Source organism: Falco cherrug, chromosome 7, assembly GCF_023634085.1.
Source record: "Falco cherrug isolate bFalChe1 chromosome 7, bFalChe1.pri, whole genome shotgun sequence".
Lineage (NCBI taxonomy): Eukaryota > Metazoa > Chordata > Aves > Falconiformes > Falconidae > Falco > Falco cherrug.
The window spans coordinates 7,148,298-7,168,892 of NC_073703.1; the positions used below are offsets into that span (position 1 = coordinate 7,148,298).

At 41.3% G+C, this 20,595-nt stretch overlaps 1 protein-coding gene across 1 annotated transcript in view; it reads left to right on the top strand.

Moving 5' to 3' along the window:
- The window catches only part of ADAMTS17 (ADAM metallopeptidase with thrombospondin type 1 motif 17), a 192,226-nt gene that overhangs the window by 80,163 nt on the left and 91,468 nt on the right, over positions 1 to 20,595 (top strand). The window contains exons 9-10 of the mRNA XM_055717092.1: positions 15,910 to 16,050; positions 17,134 to 17,284. Of these exons, the coding sequence (XP_055573067.1) occupies positions 15,910 to 16,050; positions 17,134 to 17,284 (292 nt within the window). The remainder of the gene's footprint in view (positions 1 to 15,909; positions 16,051 to 17,133; positions 17,285 to 20,595) is intronic.

Here is a 20,595-nt window from a genome sequence, read left to right on the forward strand (position 1 = left end):
GAAAGTGTCTTGAGCAGATCCAAAAGGTACAGAATAATGCCCTGAAGTAAGTGACAACTTACACTGGCAATGCCAGGTAGGTCAGTGTGGTGCAGGCATATAAGCTTAATTCCTAAGAACCAAACAGGAAATTAACAGTCCCCTTTCTCCTGCACCCTGCAATGTATAAAGATTTGGTCAGAATGCATTTTAAAAATGAAAAGTTTCACATGGAAGCGGAGGACCACAGTAGTAAATGGGACCCAGATCTGAGCATTCAGGTAGTGCTGCAGAGTGCCCACTGTGCTAATGTAAAACTGCTTTTTTTTCTTAAGCAGTCTGTTTTGTGATTCCAGTGGAATCATAGTGGTCTGCAAGAGGAGTGGTTCTGGAAATGATATAAAAATGGAGGGACCTTTGCTACAAATTCTCTCGTTTTACCCTGGGATTATAACATTTAGGTGCAGGATGTGGGAGCTAAGAAGCTGGTTTTTTTAAAAAAAAAAAGTAACAACCCTCTCTTTTTTAGAGCAGCTCACCATAGTCTAGCCTTGAATGCATGGCTCTACTAATGTAGGCAGCTGAGTGTAGTTTCTATGCTGGCTGACTTTAAACATTAACCCTATTTTTCAAAAAAGCTCCCACCTGTGCTGCTTCTTCTGTTCAGTGTTGCTCTTTTGACCATCTGCATTTTAGTGATGGCAAATACAAGGATTTCTTTACAGCATTTGTGAAGAGCTGGTTTTCGGAAGTGTAAGCAAAGCAACCAGTAGGTGAGTGTTAAGGTGCTGACAGCGAGATCGGTCAAGAAAAGAAGGCAGACCTTGCAACTGCTGTTTGAAGTGTAGCAGAGGCAAGAGTTAGTCCCACCTTTACCAGGCAGGATCTGATTTCTGTGAAACATTTTCTTCATTGCTATTGCAAAAGTACACCAATTAATGGCCTGGAAGCAATTCCCAGATTACTTCTTACCTCCCAAAAGCATTAAAACCAACTTTACTAAAGCTGCAGAATCAAACATGTAGAAGCACCAAAGTTTCAGGGTTATCTGGACAGCTTCAATTTCAATTTTAACTCTAATCCCTCTGTCCCTCAAATGAGGCTAAACTTCTATAAACAAGGTAGTATTTCATCATGTAGTTAAAGATCCTAACTTAACACATGCTCACACACATCTTATTCACTCCTGTGCATGGATGTTTTACTAGAGAGAGACCTTGCAAAGAGGTGCCCATCTTGTGGGCCTGTAGGGTAGTGTCCAGCTATGTGATGGCTCAGGGTGCAGCCTGTGACTGACAGGATCTGTCTTGTAACTGGATAAACCTCTCCAGTGGCACTGCTGGCAGTTTGGATGTAGATTCTATCTTGTGGTGGAGAGCTATGGCACAGTTCCCTCCATGCTTTTGTCAAAATGCTGTGTGGCTTTTTTGACCATGCTGCAAAAGACAATGTGTTGGAACTCCCATGTCTGCATTTGGAGGGGTTGAGAATCAAGGTCAGTTGGATCTCGAGGAGGACTGGAGCCAGAGGCAATTCCATGCAAGCTTTACTCTAGCAAGCTCAGCTACTAGTCACTGTGTTGCTGCAGCAAGACTTGCTGAGTAGCTGGGTAGTTTGATACAGGCAGTTACTGCCGCAGCTATATTCTACTAGTGCCAGCACTGTCCATTTTAAATCTCACAGGAGCATGTCACTGTTCCAGTGTATTGCAGTCTCAGGGTTACTGGGAATGACTGGCTGCCATGTAGACATACCCTGAGGCTGGCCAAAAATGCTGGCAACAGTCCGTACCCACCCTGGAGTTGCTAATTTTATTTTCTGCCATTTGTGTTGTAAATCTGTTGTGGAATGTCTCTCTCTGTTCCCAGGCTCCCTTTTCTTGTTCCCCTCCTCCCAGGTTTCATTCTTCTTCCACCGATAATTGCAAGCACATTTTCACAGTTAAGTTGCCCTTCTCTGTACAACTCCAAAAGGACATAATGCAACAATGTCATATATACATTAAAATCAGTATGATCTAGTCAAAGCAGTTATTTAATATCATATTCTGGTTTTGAGAGAGAACTAGGTATAGCCTAAAGTTTCAGGACATGCTTCTTCCACTTTTGGTAATACACTGAAGGATCTGTTTTAGACCAAAAAAGAAAAAGTACCTAAGTAGCTTGATATTATTAGCTTGATAATAGCTTTCTGAAAACTGTCCTAAGTTAGTCAAAAGGAAGCAGAGATCAAAGGCAGATATACATCTAAACATATGTAAATAAGAAAAATCAGTGTAGACTGCAAGCATGGATGGTTTGGCCTGAGGAAGAGGTAGTGATGGAGCACCACTGAACAAAAGGTTTGTTTGCCCAACATAATACAGTACATGATACCTGAGTAAGTTAATTCGAATCCCAGAAGTAAAACATTGCTGTTGTATTAATCTTGTCTGGGCAAGTTGGTTTTGCAATGACAGTAGGATATCACATAGGGGAAAATCACACAGAGGTAAAGAAGATTGGGAAGGAAAAATGGAGAGGTTCGAGTAGTATCATGTGCCAGACTTTGGATAATAGGCCTGTTTTTTCAGATGGGTCTTTTAGTTTTATGTAAAACTGCAAGATATTTACAGGTTACTGTTACAGTTACTGAACCTGCTAATCGTAGCGTGGCGGTGGGGTACTTTCCCTCTTTCTCAGCCTTGTATCTTTCAAGTTGGATAGTTTATTTACAGTATTGGAGTGTGACTACATTGGAACTGGGCGTGGGAATGTCTACCTCCCATTGCTTTCTGGACTATTGTGGCAAGCATTAGTGTGGTTCTGGGCAAGGGTTTCTATGGTTTTACTCTATGCTTTGTGAAGGATGTCTGTGTAATCCCTAGTGAAGCAACATTCTCTTGCAGTCTCTCTAATTTCTTTGTTTTTGACCATCTTGTACAGCTTTAGTTAACATAATAAAACTGCACCAAGCAGGCAAATGACAATCATTTAGAAACTCCCAGACAACACAATTTTCGTTTAATCAATAGCTTTGTGGCTTTGCCAGCCATGTCTTTCTTTTTGAAGACTTATTCTGCTGAGTAAGCCAAGGCCATGTTAAATAGCTGAACCATAATGATTTGGCAAATCTTGCGTATGCTTCTTGCTACAAGGGTTCTGGTTTCATACTTCATTGGCTTTGCTGGCAATAGCCTTGTGCACCCAGTGACCCAAAACACAGGGACAGTAAAAGTCCCCATTGTGCAACCTCTACAGTACACACCAACACAGGAAACATTAGGTTTGCAAGTGCCATTTACCAAATAATCATTTGCTTTAATACAAGGGCAGTGATCTAGCCGAAATATTTACTTTTCCATTAGCAGTTGGGTTCCAATAGTCTGTAACCCATGCTGTCTGCCTGGCCTGCTGAGTTCAGCAGGTTCCAGGTGAAAATGACTGCAGAGCTGGGGAAGGTGATAAATCCCAGACTGTCACTTGGAAAAGCTTTTGGTAGTAACTCAGCAGCAGCAATGCCAGTGGAAAAGTTGTTGCCTCTAGAAATGTGGTTCCCTTTACTGTTATGTCAGTGGAAGGCTGCACTGTAGTGGAACAAGGTTGTTGGCTGCCTTTTGGCCAGCAGGTGTGTGGGGAATAAAATTCAGCAAAAAGTTTACTAGACAAACTAAATAAACAGGTGGTCTTTGTTCTTATAGATCCCTTCCCATTTGCAAAATCCTCCCTACATCAGATGCTGGGCCTCTTTCCATGGTGGGATCCAACCAGCAGGGAGTTTTGTCATCTGTGTCTTTACTTGAACCCCAGTTTCCAAAAAAGAGAAGAATATCCTACAGTATTCTTAGTTTTCTGCTTTTGTTCATCTTTAGGTAAAACAAATCAAAGCAAAAGGAGTCTGATCATAATGCTATATTCTCACTTGCTTGAAAAGTTTCCTTTCTACTGGGCTCTAATTAGCTTAGGGTGTTAAGCCTTAAAAATAAGTGCACTGAGACACTCATTTTGTATACCAGATCTTATCCTCATATAGGACAGTTTGACCTTTCAGAAATTACTGATGTCTGCCCTCTGGCAGCTGCTGTCACGTGCCAGTGAGTCCAAAGCCTGCCTGTCTCTTCCACCTGCCACCAGCTGGGCTCCCTTCCTACCACCCTGCTGTTTGCTGGCATCACTCTGGAGATAGCTAATGAAGTGGCAGGTTTCTAATCTAGTGTTTTCAATATAACTTTTAATTATACACCGTAAAACTAGACAGGATAAAGAAATGCTCCCTAGAAACAGTTTGCTTCTTAGTTTAGGTAGTCTTTATATTAAGGAAAAGTATTTTTCCTTCAAAACAAAAGCACAGCTTCCTTTCTTCCTCTGGAAAACACAACCGCTAGCACCTTTCAATGGGTGAATTCTTTCCTGTCTAGTGCCTCCTTTATCTCAAGTAAAGCTTTTTGCAATGTAACATGGGATAGTTTTAGTCCAAGAGGGCATAACTCTTCCCTAGTACTCATCACGAGGCACCATGGTCATCAATGGACAAATTTTGATAAAATTGCAGATTGCTTTTCTTTGTAATTTCTCTGTAATTTGTCTTCACATTAACATTTCAAGCCAAAGTTATTCAAAGAAAGAGTCTCTTTTCAAGTTGCTTTTTACTTTCTTCATGTGGCATTCTTAGACAATATGAAAGCAAACTTGGCTTCATTAGCCTTGAGGTTTGTAGGCAGCCAGGCACACCCACTACCCAAAGAATTTCACTTCAGTATTGGTCTGAACATATAATTTCCAAATTGTTTTGATACCAAGCCATAATTTGCAACGTTCCTGTTTGGTATCAAGTCTCTCCCTGCTGATCAAATGAGTGAGACTAAGTGAGATAGTGTGCTCAGCTTTTAAAATCATTTATGAACAGCCAAGGCCAGATGGTTCTGGTATTATGAATTATTTTCCCAGCTGCAACATTATAAAAAATCCCAAGAGTTTAGGGAGCTGGTATATAGGAGGAGCATTATGGGAAACAAAGTTTCCTTAAGGATGAAGAGCACTCATGAGTGATGGAAGTGGCTGTGACAAGGATACCACTGAAAATGCCATGTCCTTATAGCAAACATCTTCAGCTGAAGCATGTCTTCAGCTGAACTACTGCAGATTGATCCATTGCTAGATTATATCTGCAACTAATAGAACTGGATCATGCATCTCCTGTGCAACTTTTTTCTAGACAGATTGTGGGTTTTTTTATTTTTCCAAGCAAAAGAGACCACGCAGGTTTGTTACTGTCCACTACAGTCACCCGTCAATCATTGTAAGAGGGTCACATAGGATGGATTTCTTCTTGCACTGTGTCTGCAACCCACAGTGGTTGGCAACATAGACCATGAAAGAAGAATCAAAGAGGCTGAAAAATATTTCTGTGAAAAGGACTTCTGGTCCTCTGGAAACCATAAAGCGTATATCCACTGGCTTGTCTGGGGACGTCAGAAGGCTTGATGCTGGAAGAATTTATATATATTACAGTTACTTCACACCTTTTTTGTCTTTTGATGTTGGTCATCTCCTCATTATCACCTCCAGGAATGGAAAATTCATCTTCCAGCCTGGGGAAGGCAGCCAGCATTCCTGACTCCTACAGTGCATTCCCCAGGCTGCCCTGCTTCCCCCAGTGCTTGAAAGTGGGTGGCTTCCTGATGGGGTAGAGTGTGGGACAGTTGTGGTTACTTGGGTTGCACATATTTGGCAAATGTGCTCCGTCATTTCTCGCTTCTCCTTGCATTTCTTTTAAGGATGTCTTGTCTTGCATCTCTTCATTCAGGTTTGATGCTCCGTCATTAATGTAGTTGACTGGAGGCTTTCACTGGTTTCACAGGAGTTTTGGAAAAGTGCACTCAAGTGATTGCATGCAAGAGCTTCTCCTTAGGTTGCTAACGCTTTGAGTGACAGACCTGTCAGCCGTTCTTACTGAGCTTTTGTCTCTCTTCCCTAGTGGGTGGGAAATCCCACCCAGCTATCCCAGGGTTTTGTCTTTTTTCTACCCTACAATTTATATTCCCTTTTCATCTTCTGAGGAAATGCATGTCACATTTCCTGAGGTCTTGTTCCCATCCACTTCAGGCAGTGCTGAAAGCAAACAGCTTGTTACCCTTCAGCGTGTTACTTCTGTGATGCACCAGGGTGCTTTCTGCATACAAGGAGCTACAGATGGAGCACAGCAGCCTCTACTCACCAGAAAAAAGAAATGAGCAGTCTTTTCTCTGCCCACCACTGTTTCATTCATAGTCAGTGTGCACCTTCTGCAACAATTCTCTGTTTTCTGAAACCAGACTGAAGCAAGAGAGAGCATTTTTTATGTCCAAGAAGTGGATGAAATCTTCTGGAGGGCAAGGAGACAGCTTAGTGCATACATTTTTGTGGAGACGTTACCCTTTGGCCCTCAGGTAACTTTATTCTTGCTTTAGGGTCATAGCTCAGCTGTGACCATGACAGGCAGCCAGTGTCTCTTCATTGATAGCTTGAGAGAAGTGATTCCCTGTAAAGGGTCACTGATGCATGTTTTACAATGAGTGGTTTTTGATATATCTGTGTTCACCTTTTCCACAGGGATTGGACTGTTAAAGCAAGCCTTCACTCTTACCAATACTGCTGTGTCAGAAACCTGTTGTCTCTGCGTTGTTGCTGGCATGTATCAAAGCATGTGAAAGGGTTTAGAAGTGCTGAGCATCTGGTTGGATGATGTGGAGATAGGGTAGTGCTCTAGGGATGCGAAGGGGCCAGGAATCTACATTTGTGTGATGTTGAGGCCCAAGAGCCAAAAAAACAAAGGCTGGAATGGAAGCCATTGTGTGCTCTGATCACGAAAGATAGTGAAATTGTTACCATAAGCATAACTGTGCTGAGCTCCTGATCCTTTGGGAGGGTGTGAGGGCAGAGAAAGAGCATTTTTAGTCCTGGACAGTCATTCCCATGTGATGTTGGGCAGTAGTCATGTAACTGGATTCATTGCATGAGCCTTTCCCAAATCTCCATTGCCCGTGTAGGCTCAGGTGAGCCCCTGCTGCATCAGCACAATGAGTGGACTGCTGTGGCCACTTTTGAGTCCTTGTGCAGTGGGGGGGTGGGCTGTTGCAGCCATTACACACTCATCCCTGATAACTGAGCGTTGTAACTTAGTTAGGATTCTAAACAGGACAGGACCCCGCCGGTGCTGAGTTGGTACTGAATAGTTTACACTATGCTGTGTAATCCCAGTCCTTTCTGAATCTGAATGTGTATTGCTGGAGCTAGAGGTTGACAGCTCTCATGTTTAAATATTTGCATTAGATACTACATGGGACTTGGAAAGGTGTGAGCATTAAGGTCAGAAGGAGGAAGGGTGTTTTCCTGAGGTAATGCTACCTCTTCATTGCAGAGTTTCTGCAAAGTTTATTTGTACATATATTGATCATGTTTAGATTTTTCTAGGACTTTGTATTTGGTGGAGCACTCCTTTTTCTGCCACAAGGTACACCACTCCCCTTGCAGTCTCAGGACCTGCTGATTCTTACCAGAAACACTGAAGCTGTTTCCAGAAAAGGTTGCTATCCTGGGACCACATCCTACAAATTAGATACAGTGGAGACAGACCATCATGTTTGGTTGCATCGCACCTGGCTTCTTTCATCTTACTAAATATCTTGCAGTATGTCAAGCAATGCCTGCTCTGCTGTGAATCAGCCACTCTGCAAAAGAGGCAAGGATTTGGGAAAGAGAATCGCATGAGGAAATGTCTGCTGGAAAAAGTAGTCAATAGTGTGAGCATGGGATATTATTGCTGGGGAGAAGATCGTAAGATGATTCACCCTGCTCTTCATGGCCTTGGCCCAGCTTTGATCAAGTCATATAAAAGGACTGTCACAGTACCTGAAAGGAGGTTGTAGTGAGGTTAGTGTTGGTCTCTTCTCCCAAGTAACAGAAAAAAGAGGAAATGACTTCAAGTTGCGCCAGGGGAGATTTAAATTGGATATTAGGAAAAAATTCTTCACCGAAAGCGTTGTCAAGCATTGGAACAGGCTGCTCAGGGAGGCAGTTGAGTCACTGTCCCTGGAGGTATTTAAAAGATGTGTAGATGCGGTGTTTAAGGACATGGTTTAATGGTGGACTTGGCAGTGCTGGGTTAAACAGTTGGACTCAATGATCTTAAAGGTCTTTTCCAACCTAAAAGAGTCTATGATTCTGTGATGTCAGTGGGGTTTAGCCAGCTCTGTTACAGGTATCTAGGATCACGCGAGCAGCAAGCTTTTAGACGAAATGTTTGAGTGAGTAAAAGGCCACACTGCCTATTCTCGCCATGCCAGTCTCTCACGTGTGCTATCTGTCCCTTGCGGCACAAACTCATACTTGCTTCCTTCCAGATTCCATGGCAAAAGAACTAATTCTTTTTAAATGAAAACCATATCATAAAGAGCTGGATCTGTCATGCAGCTGAATAAACCACAGCTTTCCACACTGTTATTCACCATAGGCGTTCATGTGTTCTCACTCGCTGTTGTTGACTTCGTGGCTGTTTGATGAGTAGATAACCATATAAAATATCTGGTTACTTCATTATTGGAGAGTGACATAAACTTGGTTATGAAAACAAGAGTCCAGTAGTCATGGCTCCCTTTAAATGTCATCTCTCCTGATAAAAAAAACAACAATACTTCAGCACCCATCCTGAACACCCCTGTTCTGGATAATGTTATGTACACAATGACCATCTTTTTTTTCTTCAAATGCTTTAAATAGGGTCTTCTCCCTGTCTTCATCACAGCTTCCCAAAGTACCTCCTGACAGCTTCTGAAAGAGTCAAGTTATATTTAAGCAACTGCATTTACATGTTTGAAAAGCGCAAGGTGAAAAAGCCTGTTTTCCATTAAGCGAACAGTCTTAGTGACCCTTGTTTTTGTAAGAATGTTACGCAAGCTGTTTCGTTGCCTCCTCCCCAGCTCAGCTCACCTCAGTGTTTCCTCAGCATTTGTTAGTTTGCCCTCCATCCAAGCCTCACTTGGACTGCCTTCCGACCCTTCTGGCTGTCTCTGCCTCTCTTCGGTTGCTTTGCAAATGCATCACCTTCCTAAATCACTCTTAAACTTACTGTCCTCATTTTGCACTGCAGCTCCTATTAAATTTCCAGCTCTAATGAGCAACCCCATTTAACTTCTGCCTCCGTTATGCCTTTATTCTCAACTAGTTGGAAACCTCGTAACTTGCAAGATATCAGCATTTTATATTGAAATGTTAAACATGTTGAACCAGTTCAGAAGTAGGCATCTTTCCAGTGATGCAGCTTCAATTTCAAATGTTAATAAAAATTCCTAACATTGAACTCGATTTGGGACTGGACGGCTCACAGGCTTGATTGTGTGATATACTGTCTCCCGCTTCTAAGTTGCTGGTTCAAATCCAGCCCAAGACAGTAGCTGCTGAGAACTGTTGATGTATGTTCTCTGCTTAGTGACCTATAGTGATTTGAGTTTAATGGCCATGTTTAATGTTCTCAGCTGTCAGCCATGCACCCTGTATAACCTCCTTCCACACCAGCATCTTCCTCTGTGATTGAGATTGGATGAACTATAGAGACAGGACTCCCTTCTCAACCATTCATTGAGACCCAATAGGAAGTGGGAAGGGGGAGAAATTTTGTCCTTCAGTTATGTCCTTCATATGGATAAACAGATGACGTTTGTGCCCACAGCATGTCTAAATAGCAGGCTTTCCATGGGGTACTGTCATCCTGCCCACACTGAAGTGCCAGAGCAGATAAATTACAGCTCCCCTTCTTCCTTCCCTCTCACTCTATGCAAGGATGTTGCCCAGTCCGCCATCTCTTTGCATTTATATTTCTCCAGTGGGGTTTAGAAAGAGATCTTGTGCTAAATCCTGGCTTTGCAGTTCATACTAGATTACCTCTGGGTGAGTCATGGCAAGCTAGGTCACAAGGAATGACTGTTTTCATATGCTACTGTGAAAATGCAATTCCTGGTACTGTGTATAGCTCTTAGCAATTCACTGTTGCCTTGCAGAAACAAAGCCTTTTAGAGAACAGCTGCAAGCTAAGGCATCTGTTACAAACACAGGTAGAAAAAACATGTTTTCCAGCAAACAAAGATCAGTCAGGAATGTAAAAACCTTAGTGGCCCCGCTGAGCTTTACACTTGGAGCAAGAGATACTGCTACCTTCTCCTGTCCCCCTCTGTTTTTGTGACATTACTGTAGTGCCCTTTGCTCAGTTCTTTGAGTCCACGTTGTTCTGCAGGCAAGTGGCCCTAAAGGAGCTCATCCTTTTTAAAGTCTTGCTGAGCTTCCACAGTTGCAGCCATTTGTGGGTTGGTTCTTCAGGAAGAGAAAGGGTCTCCCTTTGATGTCCTTCTCTGTAGAAGTGAGAGACAGACCACTGTCATCATTTCCTTCTTGGTAGCTGGACAGCCTCACTGTCCTTTGGAGAAATGGTGTCTTTGAGGTTAGTGCCAGTTGTGTGGAGAGCAATCAATTGTGTGTCATGCAGAAGTTTAATAGGCAGCTGGGGTGACAGCCAGGTTGCCTTGGGTAGCATTGCTAGTCCTCACTGTCACTTGTTTCTAAAGTAAACCAGCATCTGACTCACCCTGAATTATTTGCAGACAAATGGAATGGTTTGGCTTTCACAGGGATGTTACGGAGAAACTCCTAGTAACAGCCGGCTGAAGGGTTTATTTGAAACGGAGGGATTGTAGCAGCTCATGGTGTTTCCACTTCTTGGTGTGTTTTTTTCAGGCTTTCCTTCTTCATAATTCTTTCTTACACTTGCTACCCTCTTTCTGCCTTTTTCTGAAGAAAAGCTCTTCTTTTACTGCTGATGGTATTTTCTATCAAACTTGCCTCTTGCCCCTACTTCATAATTTCTCCTCATCAGAGCGGGAGTGGGTGATAATAATTCTGAGGATTTCTCAAGTGGTCTATTACCAGCCACAAAGTTGCAGCTATTGAAAAAATTTAAAGCATCTCCTAAATCAGTTTCCCTCAGCCCTTGGCACTATCCTTTAACTTGGATTTGGGGCTTTTAATAGGAAACCTGTTGAGAATCATCAGTGGTTCTATGAAGATTTGTGTACATGACCTTGAGAACTTGGAGGTGCAATGCACAGTGCACTGAAGGCAGTAGGAGCCTTTCCACAGGCTTTGGTGCACGTTGGCTCGGGCTTTTAAAGAATAACAGGAAACACTGGAAAACGCACCAAGGATAAACAGAGCAGTTTAGTTGCATTAACTGTCTAGGGGAGAAGCTCCACTAATGACTGAAACAAACAAAGCAAGTGCATTTATTTAGCATTGCTTGGGAAAACAAATGGCTCTTAATTGCATAATTTAGCAAAAAATGCTAAAAAGGGTTACACAAGAAACTGGCCAGCTCAGGCCCAGAGTGTAATTCTGGCATCCTTACCCAGTTCTGATTGCTGCATAGACTCTGACGGAGAATAGTGTCCTGGAAAGGAGCACAGACTTCAGAGAGGCCAGGGCTTTGAGAGACTGCATACTACTTTTTATTCATATCAATGCTACTTTAAAGTTCCATTCTACAAAAAACAGCATCAAAGAGATCTGTTGTTGCTGCCTCCCTGTGAATCCTCATAAAATTTGTCTTGCTGTGATTATGTTAACAGTCAGAAATCAAACTGGTCAGGCAGCTTGTTTCTGGACTCATGTATGATAAGCAACAATGAATATGCTGCAGGACTCTTTTGGTGATGCCTTAGTGTCTTTGACTGATAACCAATGCATTATTTATTTTAGAAAAGAAGCTGGAGTGTGAAACCAGTGTCCCATTGTGCTTACTCTGAATAAACATAGAATGAAAGGAGTTTAAGAGCTGACAATCTTAAGCTGTTCTTACTTGCCTTTGTGGAATCTCACTGTCTTCAGGAGGAGAATGTGATGAACTGAAGGCTGAAATTTACCCTGTTTAGAATGGAGCTAGGGACTGTGGTAGTAACAGCGTAAAGGGAAATCGAGCCTTACTCATCTGTAATGGCTCTGCTGGCTTTGCAGTGTAAAGGGTAACACGGAGCATGTGTTTGTTGCTCCTAATAAAATGGACAGTTATGACTCGGAGAGCACAGGGGGCAGTGGATTTGCAGGGTAACGTGTTGCCTTCGGAGGCGTGGCAACCTGGTTCAGGAACGGCACGGCGACCAACCCCAGGCCGCTCGGGCCATCAGCTCACAGACACCAACGTGACGGATGGCAAATGGTGTTTATTGATAAGTGGCGTGGCATTATATAGCTTGGGTTTACAACGTCACTTCCGTCTGCTTACGTCATAAGCTAAACGCTATTGGCTATCTGGAGAGGGGCTCTATATTTCCGTACAGCGCGACATCTTCCGGCCGCCAAGCCCTAACTACCTACAGTAACATAGTGCCATTTTGACATTCCTACTTCTAATCTAAAAGCCATTCTTACGGGCTCTTTTTTCAAGATCTGTTCTTGTAAGAATAGAACTCCTTCCTAAAGCAAAATATTTCAAGGGACTGATTATCTGCTTCTAATTCCATGTGAACTCCTGAATAGCAGGTAAGATTAGATGATCACAAAGAAAATGAAAAATACTGAATCAGCACTTGCACTGCTGTTTAGTACAAACACATAATGCTCTGTCCGATTTATTTCTGTTAAAAGGACGGGGACTATTCATTAGTGAAAAGAATCAGCATGGCATTACATTTACTATGTGTTTAGGAAAAACTGATCCCTTTGATGTAGCTGGAGACCCTTGAACTTCAGAAAAGACTGTGTTAGCATGCTAGGGTATGCCTTAGTCCTGCAGGTTATTTAATCCTTTCCTCAAGTGAGTCATTGTAAGGTAAAGTAGATGCTGGGGAAAGTTCTGCACTGCCAATTAAAACAGGCTCCAAAGGTGTTACTGGTTTCATTCTACCAGAAACTCATCACAGAGAGGCCAGTAGAGGTTGCCTATGTACCTTGAGGCCAGATCCCAAGCTAATATAAACCGGTATAGTTCTTTTGACTTAGCAGAGCTCCTTTGCTTTATACCAATAGCTCAGGCTCAATTCCTTTATGCTTAATTTTTTAAAAGAATTTCTGCTAAGAAATCAGGAATGATTCCAAAAGGTGTCAGTTTTCACACATGTAAGAATTGAATGGATTTTGGAAGAAGCCTGTAAATAACTCTGAGATGTGAGTTCTGACTGTCTTTATAAAGAATACATTCTACATGCCTCAAACACCCCTGCAAAGTCAAAGCTAAGTAATGAATGTTAGCCTCAGCATTTCTCCTAGGCAGATATCTTTCATTAGGTCAGGTTTAAAATAAAGGTAAAGGCAGGAATGTACTAATTAGTAACATTGCCCTTGTTTGCCAACAAAAAAACCCACTTTCAACAAATTTAACAAAGAATAAATGACATTAATCAGAAAGCTAAAGCATTTCTTAATGAACAGCTCTGGACCAAACACTAGCCTTTTCTGGAAGAGATAAAATCAGGGAGCCTAAAACACTTGGAAACTCAGGAAGATGGTTTGTTTTCACCCTTCTTAAGTGGAACAGCTGAAGTGCCGACCAGGAGGCTGTTCAGGAAGCTGCCAGAATGGGAGGGCTGCCAAGTCCCATCTCATAGAAGCCCTGACAGAGCAGAAACCCAAAGGACCCAACTTTGATTCTTAGCATTGTGGCAGTCACAGGGCAGGCAAGCTGAAAGAAACCTTGGAAACCTGCCTTGTTTCCATTAGAAAAGTTAACATGATTGTTGCATGCCCACAAGCCTTCTAAACTGGCATTTCTGGGCAAACTTTCCTCTGGAAGATTTCCAGCAAGCTTACATACCTTGCTTCATGGTACATAGCTCTTCCTTTCCTAACTTTTAGGAATGAGAACTTTAGACGGGCTTATTTGCATTGGAGGGATACTGCTGGAACTTTCTTCCTAGCATGTGAAGTTTTCTCTGTGTGTAGAAACAACATGGGTAAAATATTTGGAGTGAAATCCAGGCTCCATTGAAGTCAGTGGCAAAACTCCCATTCACTTCAGTGGAGCAGGAATTTCACTCTTTACTGTTTTGAAGTTAGAATTACTAATAGACTGTTAAATTATTCCTGCGTGCATCAAACAAAATGTGCTTGATGTTAATGTTTCTGCTGTGTTCAAAACCCGCAAAGGTTTAAAAACAAGAATAACTATGAACTTCTGAGTCTAAAAATTACGTTAAATGTAGTTTTGCTAGAAATAATAATGTCCCTGGAGATAAACCTAAAATAATAGACTCCACCATATAATCTTCACTTTAAGCTAAAAATAGCATAGATGGTGGTTTAATCTAAGCCGTAATTATCAAACTGCTGAAGCTGGTTTTGGTTCATTGCAACTAGAAATGTATGTCGTGTTTAGGTTTTGAACAGTTGAGTCCCGAAACAGGAGAGAAGCCAAGAGCATAGTCAGAAAGCAAACAGGAGCCTCTTATTTGTAGAGAAACAGCATGGATTAAAGAGTCCAACACCATATTTAAAGGGACTGCTCCTGGCTTGCTTAGTCCAGCCAGCTGGAGACCTAGTTAATTCCTATTAATCTGTGCTTTCAGCTCCAAAACTGGTGACTGATATTTTGCTAGAAAGCGACACTGGCCATACCAGGCACCTTTTGTCTGAAAGCCATTTTCCGTTTTCATGTTGGAATTGAAAGAATGTTAATGTTTCAAAATGTTATTATTCCATATGATTTTTAAATATGGTTTTAATGATAATTTCAACGTAGGATGGAAAACCCTTAACTCACTTTTGCTGCCAGGCAGCATGGTATGGTGGGGCCATGTGTACGACTGCCAGTCAAGGTCTTCTGACTTTTCACTGATGTAGCAGGTGAACCTGGTCACATGATTTATCCCTTCTTTGCCACCATGAAGGGTGTTCACAAGGGTTTACCTCCAGCAGAGGAGTCTTGCCTTCATATAGTGGCAACAGAGTTTTATCCTGAATAGTGATTTACTGTAGCAGCCCGATGGCAGACTCCACTAATGATAGGAAGGTCCTGAGTGGGAAGTTGAATGGAGGTTAAAGTAATACTTTTCTATTTCTGAACGTTTTTTGAAATCCTCACTGAATGTGTTTGAATTCCTCCATGTATGTTTATACTACACAACCTGCTGTTTGTTTAGATGGGTTTTTTTGCTGAGCAGGTCACATTCTGTTCTTGCTGAGAGTGGCATGGGACAGTCTCAGTGCTTGTTTGGACAGTGCTTGCAGAAATGAGGGCTTGATTCTGCCTCAGGCTCCTATCTCAGCATTGCTGTTACAGAGCCATAGACTAGTCTAGGTTGGAAGGGCCACCGGAGGTCACCTGATCCAACCCACTGCTGAGAGTAGGATCAGCTTCAAAGTTAAGATGAGAGAGAGATTGTACAATACAACAAATTTTGAGAAATGTTTTTCCTAGCAGTAGAGTTGTTCCAAATTCACACTGACACAACAAAATCGGCCCATCTCTGTTATCAATTTGGTGACTGTTCTCTCAGTATGATTATAAGGACCATATCCTTATATAAATAACCATATTTGGGAAAGCAGTACAAAATTTTCAATAAATATTAGCTTTCATATTCTAGCAGATATCCTTCGGCTGTGCTACATCACTTCTCCAGGTTCACTTCTCATGAACCCTTTAATAGTTATATTTCCTGGTAGGAAAGCTTCCATAAGAAGCACATTTAAATGTTTCAAACACAAATGCTAAAACATTTGTGAAATTAAGTCAGTGGGATAAATGAAAGGAACCTATATTTTGTTCCTGAAAATAAACTGCCCGGAACAGTAAGTGAATGATTCTGTGTTATATGTACAGCCTGTTTTTGTCTTTTTAATTGCTAAGGGTGTCATTACTAAGTCCAATGGGAAATGAGAAACCCACATCATAACTTGATAGCTTTTTTTGTCTTGTTTTGTTTTAATCAAACAGCATGGGAATGAGCCATGATGATGATCATCAACCCTGTGCAGGGAGGTCTCATATTATGTCTGGAGAATGGGTGAAGGGCAGGAACCCAAGTGACCTTTCCTGGTCTTCATGCAGCCGCGATGACCTTGAAAACTTCCTAAAGTAAGGATTGTACTGATTATCAAAAATCCTATCAGGCAAGAATCCAATGTGTTGTATGAAAGTGAAAGTCTAAATAATTTTCCTTAAAAAAGTGTGTGCATGTGTCATTAGCGTGTGAAACTTTGAATCTGTCTCCATTACAGGAGCCACTTTGGAACAGGTTTGCAGAGAGGCAGAAGAATTATGTGCAGCTGTCAATGTACTGATAGCTTCTTAAAAACAATCCCAGATCACCTTCATTTTACAAAAAATACCCTTCATGTTTGCAATGAAAGAAATCTATGTGCAGATGGCCTGAAAAAATCTGTGCTGAAGGATGCTGCCAGCTTTGTGCTGTGGCTTTTACTGTCATTCTTGTTAATAAATAGCTTTTATTTTGTGGCAACTTTACTTTACCTGGAGGTGATTCTGGTGTGTTTTCTAACTCCTCAGTTAGTATTGGTCTTAAACACTTTACTATAAACTTCTTTCCCACTGCATCCGTATTTCAGTTCATCACATTCAGCAGTTCAGGAAGGATTTCTGTCCTGCTGCTTGTTAACTTTCATGTACTACAGCAAGCACTGAATTGTCTGAACTCAGTAATTGTGGTCTTAAACCTACAGTGCAGCTCTGTGACAAAGTGTCTGACACAGTGGCCAGTGCTTTTGTTGCTAGAAGTGGATTCAGCATGGAAAATTGCCCACTCTGGGGATTAGAGGTGGGAGAGAAAGGAAAATACTGAAAGAAAACAGGATATCTACTGTTACATTAAAGGCATGAAGTTGAAAAAGAAGTTGCCTCTGAACTCACTCTGGTCCCTGATAGAGGAGAGATGACAAATTGATATTCCGATTCATAAAAGAGTGTTGTGAAGGTAAAGGGAAATATCTTTCCTTTATGTCTGTGATGGATAAGAAAAGAAGTCAAGGGCTTAAAATTCAGCTAAGGGGATTCAGGTGAGACATGGTAGAAGGCTGTTTCACATGAGGTCATCAGATTCCCTGTTAAAGAGAGGACAACAGCTTCTCTACAGCAGTGATGTAACACTCCAGGTCAAAGGCGCTTTCCCTTAAAGGCATATTTAATTCTTATACTCCCCAGGTCCAAGGTCAGCACCTGTTTGCTGGTAACAGACCCGCGAAGCCAATACGCGGTGCGGCTCCCTCACAAGCTACCTGGAATGCACTACAGTGCCGATGAACAGTGCCAGATACTTTTTGGGACCAATGCTACATTCTGTAAGAATATGGAGGTAAGAGGTTGTGGGGTGGACCTGGAACCAAGGTGGGAAGTGAAAATAAAGCTGTCAGGCACTGGGGAAGAAAAGGACTCTGTACCTAATGGGACAGCTGATATAAAATCAGTAGTCAAACTCCCATTGACCTTCGTGTCAACAGCACATTCTTATGCAGTCGTCCTCCTTCCCCTGCACTGAGTCTTGTTAATCTCCTAGAACAGGCCCAGAAAAACTTTTGTTGGTACTTTGTTGCCTTTTGACACTGTTTTGCTGAAGTACTCAGTAGAGATTGTTTTGCTGGAAGTTCAGCTGAGGTGAAAGTCTTCTCACAAGAGTGCTTGCCTACTTCCACAGTCAGCTTAGATGACTGTCTGGATCTTTCAGTAGACATCACCTTCAGACTGCTACAGTGTTCTTAGGAGCTGACTCTGCCAAGGAAATATTAATGACTTCTTGTTTGATGAAGCCAATTTAGAGATTTGTGCAGAGTTAGGCCACTTACTGTGTGTTTGCTAAGCAACATGATGTATAGTCAGGATTTGGCTGCAAAATGGCCTATGCCACATGGTTGGTTGGCAAAGTGAAAACATTGATTTTTGGTGTCTCTAGAAGTAGGTCATATTTGAGATGAGGCTGGCTGACCTGTCCTCTGGAATTTAGACAGCTACACTTTTCCTAAGGTCTTGCTCATAATTAGATGTCTTCATCCTGACCAGAGCTTTCCTGCATCCCGCTTTAGATAGGGACTGGAGAAATGCTTACTTCTAGTGTGGCCTTGGAGATATCCAGAAGAAAGTCATGAAGCACTGTGTCTTGTCACCAGCACCAGCTGGCAGCATTCTGTCCTATATAGACAGGCATGGAGCAGCCAGGTTTCTTGCTGTCATTAACTAGCTCTTTGTGTTTTTATTGTCACTTGTTCCCATTCTGAACAATCTTGGAATCTTAAATCGGTGTTAACAAAGAAAATAATAATCAATGATAACTGAGGTTTCTAAGTGCCAAATTAATAAAACTGTTGAACACATGCAAGTCCTGGGAACATGCTCTTAGTTTCACATTTGCTGTTTTATTTATTTTGGATTTGGAAACTAGCTAATGTAAAACAAAAAGAAAAGAATCTGGGTAGGCTGTATTTTCCAGCTCCATCAAGAAAATGCAGACCACCAGGACTACTGTACTGGAAGCAAAGTATTAGAATATAGGTCTGTAAAGAAAACCCCAGATCTACCCAGGATGATTCAAGTTCTTCCACTTGTGTGGGTGTCACCCAGCTTGACTGCTGTTGGAATAGATATTTGCTATTTCCCTTGTTGTGATAAAAAACATTCTGGATAGTCCGGTGCCTAATGAGAATGTCAGCCTAGTGGTAGGTGGTCAGCATTTCTCATGCAGAAATTGCATGTCCAGTCTGGAATCGCTTCAGGGACAAGTTGCTTGCCAGAATAGTAAGCCAACAGGCACTGTTCTTCTCTGTAAGATACAGAGAGCAGGTGTTTTTGTCTCCCAAGATTTTTCACCAGTCTTATTATTTGACATCTTTAGAACACAGTGAAAACTGTGCTCTTTTCCTCCATCACTGCTTCAGCATCTCCCAAAGAAGAGTGTATTTTGTGAGGACTTTAGTACTTTCTAATGAAAAGCCTTGTAGAACTTCAGCAGATTAAAAGCAATTTGCAATTACTTACTTAGAACTATTTTTCTGTTACAGATATGTGTCAAAAGTTAGCGTTCACACTGTGAAGCTTTGGGTCAATTATGTCGCACACCATTAATTTAAGTAAATATTTACATCCTGTTATGCTACTGTGAAGTGGCATTTGAAGGCAATGAAATTAAATTCTTTAAAGGAAATGATCAGCTTTAAATTTTAAACCTTCGAAGTTTGTGGTTTTTTCACCTTTGTGTTTCTCATGCCTCTGCTGCAGAATGCTTGTATTGTAAGTCTCAAAGCTGTCTACAAAAATATGAACAAAAAAAAATTGGCACTAGTCATTGGCATTAGCTGTAGAAATTATTGGCAAATACAGCTGTCTCCTCTTTTAGCCAATAGTAATGTGGTATTTTTAATTCAATAAAGTATTAAAAAAATTCAAATGTAAAAGTAATAAACATTTGACAGTAAATATTTGTTACAAAAAGGAAATAAACTTCAGGAAATGAGCCTGCTCGATCTTTTTATGATTACATGCGTCTACTGTCTATTTTCTTATTGAATAAAAGAGTTACATTATAACATTTCACTGGAGATAGTTGAGCTCCATAATTATATCAGGCAAACTAGATGAACTATATTTAAAAATGCCATGCAATTCAGTTGTAGAGCAAATTTCAGAGATTAGATGAATCCAAAATTTCAAAATTTTTGAGAAACTGCAGAAACTTTCTGTGCAGTAAGCTCTTTCCCTTAAAGGAATCAAAGCCCAAATTTTTAGAGGAATGTAATCTTTGCCTTCACAGAGAAATCAGGTACCTAAATGCTTGGCAGTGTCCGGACCTCAGACACTGCTCCAACTAGATATCTAGTCCATGAATATTCAACTTTATCTAGATATTTCAGATTGCATCTCCAAATTTTTTTCGTGTTTTTTTTTAATGATAACTCAGTTGTCCTAGTACAAGGTAGCAACTCCCAGAATTACAGCTTTGCCAAACCAGGTATCCTGCATCTCTTCCCCAGATTTGTAGAATAAAAATGAAAACCTGTGAGGTAGGCTCAGTTTTACATATACTGTACATCTTGATGTTAGTTTTTAATTTGCTTGGACACTGTGTTTACATTTTCCTATACTAAAATTTAAAAAATGAACTAGTTAACAGCATGAGTATATGATAACCAGCTTAATAATAGTCTGTTGTTATAATCTATGACCTCCAAGGTGTATAATTTAGGATCTGGTTCTGTAACATCAACGTTAGGTAAGATTCACTAGTGCATGTCACCCGTTCAAGGAGCTGTGGAATCGTGCTTTTAGGCTGGAGGCTTGTTAGGCAGGGAACAATCAATTTCCATTTATTTGAAAAGCACTGTTTCTATTATGATACTGTATGAATAATAACTGGCAAGATTACCAGCCAGCCCCTTGAGGGAATGCAAATCCATTCTGGTGCATGCTCTGCTTATACTTTTATTGATTTGAGATACATCCAGGTGGCTGGTTTTGGACTAACTTTAACCTGAGTATTAGATGGGTGAATCCTTGCTCATCACCAGGAAAGTAAATGTTTTCATGGCTCTGTGGAAGAATTAGTTTTGGTCTGAGGAACGGAATAAGAAAATAGAAGCTGGGCAGTTCTCAAGTGAGGTGATGTCCTTGTGATAATTA